At 46.5% G+C, this 14,118-nt stretch overlaps 1 protein-coding gene across 1 annotated transcript in view; it reads left to right on the top strand.

Moving 5' to 3' along the window:
- The first annotated feature begins 11,202 nt into the window (after positions 1 to 11,202).
- cfap20 (cilia and flagella associated protein 20) overlaps positions 11,203 to 14,118 on the top strand; it is a 34,090-nt gene continuing 31,174 nt past the window's right edge. Inside the window, exon 1 of the mRNA XM_073055130.1 lies at positions 11,203 to 11,568. Within this exon, the coding sequence (XP_072911231.1) occupies positions 11,485 to 11,568 (84 nt within the window). The 5' untranslated portion in view covers positions 11,203 to 11,484. The remainder of the gene's footprint in view (positions 11,569 to 14,118) is intronic.

Raw genomic sequence — 14,118 nt, 5'->3', positions numbered from 1 at the left:
AAGTGTTCACTGTCCATTCAGAAATCTGCTGGCAGAGGAGTAGAAGCTGTTCCTGAAACATTGAGTGTGAATCTTCAGGCTCCTGTACCTCCTCCCTGATGGCAACAATGAGGAGAGGGCATGTCCTGGGTGATGGGGTCCCCTTTATCAGACATCAGTTTTTCAAGGTGTCCTGGATCCTGGGGAGGCGAGTGCCCGTGGTGGAGCTGAGCTGGCTTACTTTGAAACTTTCTGCAGCCTTTTCTGATATTATCCTCTATGCCCTGTGTCAAAGGCTTTATAAAGTACCTGTGGAATGTTTTGGGGCCTGTTTACAGGGCCCAGACCATCTGTGTTGAGTGGTGGCTGTAGTCCTTTTCCCGCAGCAGCCCATCCAGTGGCTGCACAGGATCGGAAAAAGCGGCAGAAAGTTGTAAACTCAGCTAGCTCCACAACGGACACCAACCTCCCCAGCATCCAGGGAACCTTCAAAAGGCAATGCCTCAAAAAGGCAGCATCCATCATTAAGGACCCCATCACCCAGAACATGCCCTCTTCTCATTGTTGCCATCAGGGAGGAGGTACAGGAGCTTGAAGACACACACTCACTGATTCTTCCCCTCCACCATCAGATTTCTGAATGGACAGTGAACCCATGAACACCGTCTCAGTATTTTTCCCTTCTCTTTTGCACTACTTAATTTATATATACGTATATATTTTTTTAAATTGTAATTTTTTGTTTTTGTGTATTGCACTATACTGCTGTTGCAAAACAACAAACTTTGCGACATGCCAGTGATTCTGATCCTGATCCACTGCTCAGTACGTTATCCTACAGCCTGGGTTACGTCATCCAAAGATTTCCCAACAAGACTTCCACCTGGTGGACCTGATCGTGTTGGAATTGTGTTCACGCGATGATGACGCCTTCTCCTGATGAAGCAATCCGGGTGAAGAGCAAAACACCACATCTGCTGAAAGACTCAGCCGGTCAGGCAGCGTCAGAGTAGAAGAAGGAAAGGACGAGGGAGACACAGGAAAGTGCATATGCTGGAATCTGGATGAACTCAACGGTTTGAGCAGCCTCTGTGGGAGGAAAGAAACTGTTGTCATTTCAGGTCGAACCCTGCATCAGGACAAGAAGAAATAAACACAAGATCCTGCAGACACTGGAAATCCAGAGCAACACACACAAAATGCTGGAGGAACTCAGCAGGTCAGATAGCATCTATGGAAATGATTAAACTGTTGACATTTGGGCCAAGATTCTTCATGACTGGAAAGGAAGTGAGAAGACACCAGAATAAGAAGTTGGGAAGGGGAGGAAGATAGGTGATGGGGAAGCCAAGTGGGTGGGAAGGGTAAAGGATTGGAGAAGAAAGAATCTGACAGGAGAGGAGAGTGGACCATAGGAGAAAGGGAAGGAGGAGGGGCACTGGGAGCTGTCACCTAACCATCACCTCCCCCTGGTGCCACTCCTCTTACCTAGTGCCAATCAAGATTCTCCATTCAAGCTCATAACCTTTTCAATATGTCTATTTAAGAGGTCCCCTGCCTCTTCTCCTCACCTGCCTATCACCTCCCCCTGGTTACCCACCTCTACCTCTTTCTTCCATGACCGACTGTCCTCATCTATCAGATTCCTTCTTATTTAGCCCTTTAAACTTTTCCACCAATCACATTCCAGCTTCTTTCTTCATTCCCCCTCCCCTACTCACCTGGCTTCACTTTCTAGCTTGTCCTCCTTCCCCTCCTCCCACCTCCTTATTCTGGCTTCTTCCCCCTTCCTTTCTGCCCTGATGAAGGGTCAGAGGCTGAAACATCATTTCCATAGATGGTGCAAGACCTGCTGAGTTCCTCCAAGAAGATATAAAGTTTGTTCTTTCTCCAGGCTGATGACTGGGTGAATCTTAGGAGGACTACGGTGAAAGGAGATACATTCTGCGTAGTGTCAGTGTGCAATAAACCTATGGTTAGACCACAACTTGGCCGTCTCTTGTTTTAAATGGATCAGATACAGGGGAGAATGGATCGGGATCTAATATTTATGTCCTTGGCACAGATAGCTGGCCGTGACCTTGATCCTTGTTTGCTGGGTTCAGCTGTGTAGCAGTGAGCTTACTAATGGCCACACTTAGTCAGTGAGGAAGACTGCGCACCCCCTTCCTCGCGCCGCTAAGGGGAAAAATGAATTTCATTGCGAGTCCCTTCATTGATCGATTTATGCCCCAGCTGTCTACGTGATATGCAAGCCTGGGCAGTACGATATGGACAGCAAGCTGTTGCCCCTGCAACAGGCTCCCCCTCTCTACGTAGCTGATAAACCCAAAGGAACGGCAGAGACCAATTCAGTTTGGTACCAGCAGCGTCACAGGAGTTGCCAGTCAGCGTTGAACTCAACGTAGGACTACCTTAGGGACTCCAGCTCCGGATTTTTCCTTGGGGTTTATTCCCGAAGCCTTCCCTGTGAGTGGGTATGGCTGCAAGGCAGCGGAGGTTAGAGTTCTCCCTCCTAGATGAACTGCTAAGTATGGCTGGCAAGTTCCATCTGGCTGGAGCGGCTGGTTCTAAGGCGCCAGTAACCCGCCTTTGCCCCTTTCCCCTGCCAGTAGGAACAGTTATGCTGGGTTTAGTAGCTGAGCCACACGTGAAGGCCTGGAGCTGGATTTGATTGTCGGAGGCTATTTGAGATGCTCGCCATGAGGAGCATTTAATAGGCAGTGGGAGCTCATCCCCATTACCCCCCCCCCCTGACTTCCTTAAGGAAACAGATTACAGCCGAGTGTAATGGAATTCTTTGCTCATGTGAAACTCAGAGTAAACATTAAACAAACAGCAAATTCAGTCATACATGTGTATACCACCAAATGAAACCATGTTCCTCTGGACCAAGGTGCACAACACAGTATGTATAACCCATACACAACACGGTCCATCACAAGTAGTTCCAGACGATTGACGTTTAGCATGAGGTGCAGTTTTCGACAGGAGTCAAAACATAAACTGAATAATGCTACTGATGGAAACCAGAATGGTGGAAAGATTGCAGTATGATCTCAAGTACACAGAATAGTACAGGCCTTTCGGCCCACAACATAGTGCTGACCCTTTAATCTACTGTGAGATCAATCTAACCCTTCCCTCCACATCATCCTCCATCTGTCCATCACCTAAGTGCCTGTCTAAGAGTCTCTTAAACGGCCCCAAAGTATCTGTCTACCAACACCCCTGGCAGGGTGTTTCATGCACCCACCACTCTCTGTAAAATAAAGCCTACCAGTGACATCCCCCTCTATACTCTCCTGCAAACACCTTAAAATCATGCCTCCTTGTACTGGTCATTACTGCCCTGAAAAAAAGTCTCTGACTATCCATTCAGTATGACAGCACAGAAACAGGCCCTTTGGCCCATCTAGATTGAGGCCACTCGATCACTGCCTCTTATTATCCTGGCCGTTCACCAAACTAACCTTGCTGAGCTGTTCCTGTGCAGAAAATCAATCCTAAAGCCAGGAGCTGCTCCAGCAGCCTGTCTCGCTCGGTACACATACAGCCCTGTGTAGAGCTTGTCTTCATTACTACATCCAGAACGTTCCAATTCCCCCACACTCAGGAGCTCCCAGCCTTTTTTATGTCATGGACCCGCACCGTTAACCGACGGGGCTGTCGACTCCTGTACGAGATGCCTGAAGTTAACCCAAGGCGTGGACATCAAGATACCAGAATCAGAAATCAAGTTTATTTTCACCGAGGTATGTCATGAAATTGGTTTTGTTGTAACAGTACAGCGTCGGTCAGGGTCGGCCATGGATGCTGCCCCCCCAGCTGTCTAGTGAGCAAGCCAGGGTGGCACGATATGGAGGGCAAGCTGTTGCCCATGCAGCTGATAATCCAAAGGAACAGCTGGGCAACAGCGGTGTCGCAGGCATTGCACTGAACGTAGGACGGGAGTGAGATACGCCAACTTAGGGACTCCAGCTCTGGGTCTTCCCCCAGGGTTGACACAGAAACCTGCCCCCTGAGTGGGTACAGCTGCAAGGCAGCAGAGGAAGGCAAGTCTTAAAAATAAGGTACGATAAATAAAAGTGTACAAAGCAATGCTGAAGTGACCGCAATGGAAGAGGCAGAGTTCAGTGTCTGAGGGAACTTCAGTGGCCTGAAGGTTACCGTGATTTAATTTCCGGTGCCGTCTGCAAGGAGTGTCTACACTCCTCCCGCAGCACAGAGCTGGGAAATCAGTCAGCTCCATCGTGGGCTCCAGCCTACGTAGTGTAATTCGGAATTTTTCCTATATTTATCATGAATTGCATTGAACTGTTGCCACAAAGTTGACAAATTTCACAACATTTGCTGGTTGTGATAAGCCTGATTCTAAACCATGTGGGTTTCCTCCGGGTGCTCCAGTTCTCCCCCACCCCACAATCCAAAGATGTACCGGTGGGTAGGTTAATCGGTCATTATAAATTAGCCCGTGATTAGGCCAGGGTTAATGAGATGGTCGCTGGGTGGCGTAACTCATTAGGCCGGAAGGACCTGTGCTGCACTGTATCTCTAAATTAGTAAATAATGTGCCAGCTTCGCCGGGAAGGGGATGTGGAAGATGTGACTAGTTCAGGAGTCTGTTAACAGTGGGGATCTGGACTTTCAGACCCCTGTATCTTCTCCCAGAAGGTAGAAGAGGGAAAAGGGAACGGCCAAAGTGGCAGGCACCTTTGACAATTTTCATCACATTATAGAGCACTACAGCACAGAAACAGGCCCTTCAGTCCATCTAGTCCATGCTGTACTATTAATCTACCTAGTCCGATCAACGGGCGCCTTGACTGTAGCCCTCCATACCCCACCCTCATCCAGTCTTAAACGTTATAATCAGACGTACATCCGCCACTTCCTCAGGCAGCTTGTTCTACACTCTTACCACCCTCTGAGTGAAGTTGTTCCCTTCAGGATCCCCTTAAACATTTCACCTTTCACACTTAACCTATGACCTCTCGTTCTATCTTGCCCAACCCTAGCGGAAACTGCCTGCTTCTATTTGTTGTTGTTCAGTTGAATCCAACTCTTCGTGACTGCATGGACCATAGGGTCCACAGGGTTTTCATGGCAGGAGACAGAAGTAGATCACCAGGCCTTTCTTCCACGCAGATACTGCTGCCCAGGGTGGGACCCGGCCGGGTTTGAACTCAGGACCATCTGCCTTGCAGTCCAGAGCTGATGCCACCTCACCACCAGACAGCCCCTGCTTGCTATACCCCTCATAATATTGTACACCTCTATCAAATATTCCCTTATTCTCCTACGCTCTAGGAAGTACGGTCCTAACCTATCTTACCTTTCCCTGTAACTCTGGTCCTCAAGACCTGGCAACATCCTTGTAAATTTTCTCTGCACTCTTTCAATCTCATTAACATCTTTCCTGTAGGTAGGTGGCCAGAACTGAACACAATACTCCAAATTAGGCCTCACCAACTTCTTGTCTAACTTCAAATAACACCCCATCCTGTAGTCAATACTTCATTTTATGAAGATTATATTGAGTAGCTCAGTTCACTGACGGAAGGAGTACTAACCCGCAGTTCAGTTGGTTAGAGTTGAAGTAATCAACTTCATTATATGCCATGTCGTGACATGGCCAATCATGACCTTTCCATGACCGTAATTGTTCAGTCTTTTGGGTGGCACTCTGTTTCTTCAGGATACGTCTCTGGACCTGTGGAGAGGCATCAGGTTTGGCAGGTGTCTTGTCAACAACAATTTTTCTGGTTTCCTGTGTCACATTGCTGTCAGTGACAGGATCATTACTGAGAGGCAAGACCGGTGACTGTAATGTGTCTGTCTTGTTGGATGCATTCAGCTTAGTTGTGTTCTTTGGTTGAACATCCAGTATCTGGTCCAACATGATGTCTCCACGTCTGATCTCCAACATCCACCGTGTACATCAGTGGTCCAGTTCTTGTAGTTATCTTACCGGGTGTCCACTTGTCTTTTTAGTAATGGTGCACTAGGACTTTATGTCCACCCTTGAATCTCCTTGCTGCTTCACTTGGCAACTGGCTGAACTGTTTATTCTGCACTTCCCTCTGTAGGTCTGGTTTCAGGAGGTCTACGTGAGATCTCAAACTCCTGCTCATGAACAGATTGCAGGTGTTTGATTTGTCATCGCCTGAACAGAGTTCTGATACTCAAAAAGGAAATTGTCCACCTTGTGCTATAGAGAAATGTCCTCTTTCTCCATCACTTTAATGGACTACTTGAAGGTTTGGATAAACCTTTCAACTAACACATTTGTTGCCGGGTGGTGAGGAGCTGACTTGAAATATCTGATGTCAATTTTCTTCATGAACAGTTGTAATTCTGCTGACATGTAGTATGGTCCGTTGCCACTCCAATTTGTTCTGATAAGGCAAAGTACACTGCAGATGCTGTGGTCAAATCAACACGTACAGACAAGCTGGATGAATTCAGATTCAGCAGGTCAGGCAGCATCCGTTGAAACGAACAGTCAACGTTTCGGGCCAAGACGTTGCCTGCTCGTTTCAACAGATGCTGCCCGACCGGCTGAGTTCATCCAGCTTGTTTGTACGTGTTGTTCTGATAAGTTGTTTCTGGTGAAGATAATCCTCCAGGTGGAGATAGTCTTTGCTGAGGTGGTTGACTTCATTGGTATAACCACTGGCCACTTCGAATGAGTATCCACAGTAATCAGAAACACGGAATCATTGAATGGCCCAGCAAAGTCAATATGTACTCTTTGCCATGGTGATGATGGCCACTCCCACGGGTGTAACAGTACCTGTGGGGGTTCATTTTGAACTTTTTGGCATTCCAAACAGCTTTTGACCAAGCCTTCAATCTGTTTATCTATTCCCTTCTCATTAGCAATAAGCAGCTGTGACAGCCTCTGATTAATGCTACCGTTTGGGCTGCAGTTGTCTGTTGATGCCACATCGAGTGCCAGTCTAGTTGGATTTTTCTCAACCATTCACATCCAAAAAGTGCTGGCCCTCTACTTTTCAATACATAAGGCTCTAACTGCTGTATTTGGCCTCCATACATCTCGTTTACTTCCAGTTTGCCTTTGAGAGACACTTTTTCACCTGTGTGAGTCATTAGCCTCACTGAGGTCTTCTCTGATGGTATCTTAGAAAACAATCTGTTGTTGCCATCCTCTGGAATTATAGACATAGCTAACCCTGTATCCAGCTCCATTTCCAGTTTTACACCAGACACATCTATTGTGATGCATATAATTTTGTGATCTGCTTCAGTAATATCATGCTATTGTAGGCATGATAGCACACCTTTGTCAGACTGTGTTGATCGATTCAGTTTCACATTTGCTTAGCTTTGTGTTTGAGACTTTTCACTGGTTGTGCATTTTCTCTGCTTTGTACACTCTCTCCATGTGACCTTGTCTGTGACACTTCCTGCAGACGTTTTCTTTGAACCAACATCCATTTGCAGCATGGGAGGATTTGCCACATCGATAACATCTTTGGCTTTTTGCACCGTTCAGGGACATTTTGTGCATTTCCCATTCTAACTTCTTTTCTGTAGTTCTGCTGGATCCAGTGTCTCTGATGACATTGCAATGGTCAAAGGCTAGCTATCTTTTGGACATGTCCCTTAATGCATCAGAAAGTCCATCTCTAAAGTCACAGTACTGGGAAAAAGTTTGCACAGCTCTGCAATGTGTTCAGAAATGCTTTCATCCTTTGACTGGTTCCTTTTGTATAATCTAAATTTTTCAGCTATTACCAGGGCTCAAGTAATTATGTAAAATTGTAACAATTTCGGCGAACGCCTTGCTTTCTGGCTTTTCAGGGGTTGTAAGAGACTGTATGCTCTTGCACCCATTAAGCTAAAGTGTAGGGACTTTATTTTACTCCTCCACATTGTATACATTACAATACAGTTCAACCGTCTGAATTTACGACTCCCAGCCTTCATTAGTGCTATCAAATTTGCCGATTTTCCTAACTGATGTCATCACCACTTTACTTGCATTTAAAATTCAGTGCTTCTTTCACTGAGTACTATGCACTGTACTCGTGCCTCTGTTAGTGTCCGTGATGGCCTTCTCTGTACTGTCAGACTCTTGCTGTTTGGTACTGTAAATGTTGTCGCTGTTCATGATGGCTCGAATTGGTGTATTTACATTGCAGCGAGAGAGAGAGAGAACAATGCACGTGCACAGATAAAAGAAATAGATCCATACATTAACGTCACTCAATTTCACTTGCCCCATCACTGAAATGTTCCCACAAGCCATGGGCTCAATTTCAAGACCTCTTCATTTCATTTTCTCAATATTTATTGCCTATTTATCTATTTATTTGTTTGTTTATTTATTTTTGTATTTGCACTGTTTGTTGTCTATTGCACACCAGTTGAACGCCCAAGTTGATGCAGTCTTTCATTGATGCTATTATGATTATTATTTTATTATGGATTTATTTAGTATGCCCACAAGAAAATGAATCTCAGGGTTGTATATGGTGTCATAAATGTATTTTGATAATTAACTTTGAACTTTGGATGTGCTGGCTTCAGAGAGGATCCAGAGAAAGTTCACGGGAATGACTGGTCAATGTATAAAGAGTGTTTGACAGCTCTGGGCCAGTACTCACTGGAGTGTAGAAGAATAAGGTTCGATTTCATTGAAAGGCCTAGGTGGTGTAGACATGGAGAGGATGTTTATAGTTGAGTCTAGAATCAGAGGGCACAGCCTCAAGAATTCAAAGATGCTCCTCTAGAACAGACGAGAAGGAATTTCTTTAGCCAGAGTGCGGTGAATTTGTGGAATTAATTGACACGGACAGCTGTGGAGGCCAAGCCATTGAATATACAGCATTGGGTATATTTAAAGTGGATGTTGATAGGTTCTTGATGAATCAGGATATCAAAGGTTATGAGGAGAAGGCATAAGAATGGGGTTGAAAAGGATAATAAATCAGCCATGATGGAATGGCAGAGAAGACTCAATGTGCTGAGTGGCTTAATTCTGCTCCTATGTCATAAGGCCTTAAGACATAGGATCAGAATTAGGCCATTCAGCCCATCAAGTGTTCTGCCATTCTATCATGGCTGATCCTGGAGAAAACAATCAACTTCCACCTTAAATATATCCACGTACTTGGCCTCCACCGCAGTCTGTGGCAGAGCATTCTACAGATTCACTACGATCTGGCTAAAAAACGTACTCCTTACCTTAGTTCTAAAAGGTCGCCCCTCTATTTTGAGGCTGTGCCCTCCAGTTCTGGATACCTGCACCAGAGGAAACTTTCTCTCCACATCCATATCTAGTCCTTTCAATATTCAAAGGTTTCAATGAGATTCCCACACACTCTTCTAAGTTCCAGTGAGTACAGGCCCAAAGCTGCCAAATGCTCATTGTATGTTAAACCTTCCTTTCCCAGAATCACCCTTGTGAACCTCCTCTGGACTCTTCAATGACAACACATCCTTTCTGAGATATGGGGCCCAAAACAGTTGACAATACTCCAAGTGCGGCCTGTCTTATAAAGGCTCAGCATTATCTCCTTGCTTTTATATTCTATTCCCCTTGAAATAAATGCCAACATTGAATTTGGCCACTTTACCACAGACTGGACCTGTAAATTAACCTTCTGGGAGTCTTGCACGAGGACTCCTAAGGCCCTCTGCACCTCTGGTGTTTGAACCTTCTCCCCATTTAGATAACAGTCTGCACTATTGTTCCTTTTACCAAATGCATTATCAAACATTTCCCAACACTATTCCATCTGCCATTGTTTTTGCCCATTCTTCCAATTTGTCTAAGTCCTGCTGCAATCACATTGCTTCCTCAGCACTACCTACCCTCCACCTACCTTTGTATCATCCACAAACTTTGCCTTAAAGCCATCAATTCTATTATCTAAGTCATTGATAAACTATGTGAAGAACAGCAGTCCTAGTACTGACCCCAGAGTAACACCACTGGTCACTGGCAGCCAACCAGAAAAAGCCCCTTTTATTCCCACTCTGCCTCCTGTCTGTCAGCCATTCCTCCATCCATGCCAGTATCTTTCCTGTAATGCCATAGAATTTTATCTTGTTAAGCAGCCTCATGTGGGGCACCTTATCAAATGCCTTCTGAAAATCCAAGTAAATGACATCCACTACCTCTTTGTTGTCCACCCTGCTTGTTACTTCTTTAAAGAAGTCTGAACAGATTTGTCAGGCAATATTTCCCTTTACAGAAACCATGCTGACTTTGACTTATTTAATCATTAGTCTCCAAGTACCCCGAAACCTCATACTAGACTCTAACAATTCCCCAGCCACCGAGGTTAGGCTAACTATAATTGCCTTCCTTTTGCATCCTCCCTTCTTAGAGTGGAGTGACATTTGCAATCTTCCAGTTCTCCGGGACCATGCCAGAACGAGGAGTGATCCTTGAAAGATCATTATCTCTTCAGCAACCTTTCAGGACTCTGGGATGTAGGCCATCTTGTCCAGGTGACTACTTTAAGGAGGATACCTTAAGACCTTTGAGTTGCCTAGCACATTTTCCTTTGTATAGCAATGGTACTCGCTCCTGCTCCCTGACACTCACACTGCTAGTGACTTCCACAGTGAAGACAGATGCAAATTACCCATTACGTTCATCTATTTCTTTGTCTCCCATTACTACCTCACCAGCATCATTTTCCAGTGGTCCACTATCAACTCTCAGCTCCGTTTTATTCTTTATGTAAGTGAATACAGTATATCATTTCTTGTATGAACAGTACGCAAAACAAAGTTTTGACTGTACCTCGGTGAATGTGAGAATAATGAACCAATTGCAATTTCTAATAAATGCCATAAAGTGGATTGGTAGGGGGAGGCATGTGCAGCTCTATAGGATGGTTAAGTGGGCCTGGCAGTACCTCCTCTTTCGCCGTGTTGCCGAGCTCAACACCGCCTGTATCCACAACACAAACACGTGGCGCCCTGGCGGCCTATATGCAAACTAGCCCGGCAATGTAGGGGCGGGGCCTAGCACACCGCGGCACCAATGACATTCGAACCTCTGGCCGTCATGTCGGTTCTGGCGAATGGCTGAGGAGCGCTTCTCCAACCTCGCCGCCCTGTATATTAATTAATGTCACACGTTTGACCAATCGCAGCTGGCGTATGTAAATCGATCCGGGGCCGTGCGCTGATAGGATGAACGGGGAGCCAGGGTGCTTATGCGACCCATGGCAACGGCGGAGCTAAACAAGCGGGCTGTGCATCGAAGCACTGGTGACAACCGAGGGTCGCCCTGGCAACGCCCTTATCAACCGAGCTTGAGCAGGAGGCCAGAGCCCGGAGGTTGGAGTAGCGGCGGCAGCGGTACGCCAGGCGAGGCAGGGGGTGCCCGGAGCCGGTGGCGGCGAGGAAGAGACAGCGGGGAGAGCGGAGGCGGAACCTTCATCGCGCGGAACCTTTGTGCGGGGCTGCGGCGGCGGGAGTTGCCCGGGGACGTTGGCGGGGAGCCGGAGGGGCTGCGCGATGTTCAAGAACACGTTCCAGAGCGGCTTCCTCTCCATCCTCTACAGCATCGGCAGCAAACCGCTGCAGATCTGGGACAAGAAGGTGAGGCGCGGCTCAGCGGCCTCGGGGCGCAGGCAGGCGGGTGGCCTGGGCCCTCCCAGGGTGTCTGGCACTCTATTTACTTCCACTCCGCACCCCTGCGGCCCCGTTTCCCACCCCGCCCCTGTGTGGGGTTGTTGGGACTGTAGAAGGTGATGAAGGTCCAGAATTTCTTGAGGAACGGCGACGAACGTAGTTCACTGGTTGTTTTCAGAAAATGAATTGAAAGCAATGTGCCAGTTGGGGGGTGGGTGGGTGTGGATAATGGACAGGAGTGGGAATCACCCTAACAGAGAGGAGGCCGCAGCTCGGTGGGCCATAGTAGCCTCCTGTGTTGTAGAGATTCTTTGAGTTTGCAGACGATATGAAGATAGGTGGAGGGGTAGGTAGTGCTGAGGAAGCAGTGAACCTGCAGGCAGATTTAGACATTCGGAGAGTGGGCAAGGATGTAGCAGACGGAAAACTAGGGAAATGCATGGCCTTGCCGTATGGTAGAAAGAATACTTTTAAAAATAGAGTACTATTTTCTAAACGGGGAGTGAATTCAGAAATCGGAGGTGCAAGGGGACTTGATAGTCCTTGTGCAGGATTCCTTAAAGGTTGACTTGTAAGTTAAGATGTTGAGAAATGCAATGAAATTCATTTTGAGAAGATAAGAATATGAAAGCAAGGGTATAATGCCGAGCAAACACGAGGAAATCTGCAGATGCTGGAAATGCAAACAACAACACACACAAAATGCTCGTCCTGACAAAGGGTCTCGGCCCAAAACGTCGACATCGCTTCTCCCTATAGATGCTGCCTAGCCTGCTGTGTTCTACCAGCATTTTGTGTGTGTTGTTGTATAATGCCGAGGATGTATTAGGCCACTGCAGACCACGTTTGGAGTATTGTGAACAGTTTTGTGCCCCTTATCAAAGAAAGGATGTGCTGGCATTGGAGAGGGTCCAGGGGAGGTCTAAGAGAGTTATTTCTGGGAATGAAAGGGTTAATGCATGAAGAGTGTACTTACTGGAGTTTTAGGAGAATGAGGACTGATCTCATTGAGGAACCTATCGAATTTTGAAAGGATGTGGAGAGGAAATTTCCTATAGTGGGGAAGTCTCGGTTCAGGGAGCACCACCTCAGAATAGGCAGACGTCCCTTTAGAACAGAGATGAGGAAGAATTTCGTTAGGCAGAGGGTGGTGAATCTGTGGAATTCACTGCCCCAGACAGTTGTGGAGGCCAAGTCATTGGGTATATTTAAAGAAGATGTTGTCAGGGTGTCAAAGGCTACAGAATGCCAGGAGAATGGGATTGAGAGAGAGAGAGAGAGATAGTAGTTGTGGAAAAAATTGCCCCATTTTCCAGCTTGCCTTAGAACTATGTCCTCCAGTTTTGGACTCCTTCTCTCAGGTGTGGTAAGGCAATGACCATCTGCAGTCTTTCAGGAAATGTACTGGAGGCTAGACCCAATGATAACTTTAATAATAGATTGCAAAATAACAATCCACGAGGGGAATCTGGAATTGATTGCCTCAGAGAGTGGAGAATGGGGTTGAGAGTCATGATAAGTCAGCCATGATTGGAATTATGAGTAGGTTTAGTGGGTCGAATGGCCTGGTTCTGCCCCTTTGTCTTATGATCTTGATTATATACGGAATGCAGGGTGCTAACTGTTCTCTCTCAATGCCCAGATTGAGGGTTTGGAGGCTGGTGACGAGGAGCTGCCTCCTGCTCAGCTGAGTTCTGAGGTCCGTATTGTGTAGTGGTCACATCACGTTGAGCCAAAGCTATTCATCAGTTGACAATCACTGTGACATTTACCAGAAATGTTGTATACAAATGACATGAAGCATTGTTGAGGATCCCTTCCACCCAACCCACAATCTCTTTGACCCACTACCATCAGGAATGAGGTCATATGAACATCAGGACTAGGACTGCCAGACTGGATAACAGCTTCTTCCCTCAGGCTGTGAGACGAATGCATACTCTGCTACCAACGAGGTCTCCTCACCAGGAGAGCGAGGGGTTTACTGTTACCTGTGTACACACTGCATGCACTTTGAATTATATTTTATTAACTTTTTAATGGTAATACCTTGGTTTATGTGCTGTGTGTGGTATGTTTTGTGGGTGCACCATGGTCTGGAGGAACGTTGTTTCCTTTGGTTTTGTATGTGTGCAGTCAGATGATTCTAAAGTTGAACTCAAATCCAAACGTGATCCAGGGGCATGAAGATGAGCCAGACTGTGAAGAGGTTGGGGATTGTCATTAAGTAATGTCACACAGGTACAGACATGTTTGTTTGTAGTGAGATGCTGAAGATGTTCTATAGGTCAGTTGTGGAGAGCGCCCTCTTCTTTGTGGTGGCATGTTGGGGAGGCAGCATTAAGAAGAGGGACGCCTCATGTCTTAATAAGCTGGTAAGGAAGGCGGGCTCTGTCGTGGGCAAAGTACTGGAGAGTTTAACATCGGTAGCAGAGCGAAGGGCGCTGAGTAGGCTATGGTCAATTATGGAAAACCCTGAACATCCTCTACATAGCACCATCCAGAGACAGAGAAGCA

Source organism: Hemitrygon akajei, chromosome 8 (assembly GCF_048418815.1).
Source record: "Hemitrygon akajei chromosome 8, sHemAka1.3, whole genome shotgun sequence".
NCBI classification, from domain to species: Eukaryota; Metazoa; Chordata; class Chondrichthyes; order Myliobatiformes; family Dasyatidae; genus Hemitrygon; species Hemitrygon akajei.
The sequence above is the reverse complement of the archived record's forward strand: the minus strand, read 5'-3'. Positions and strand labels throughout refer to the sequence as shown.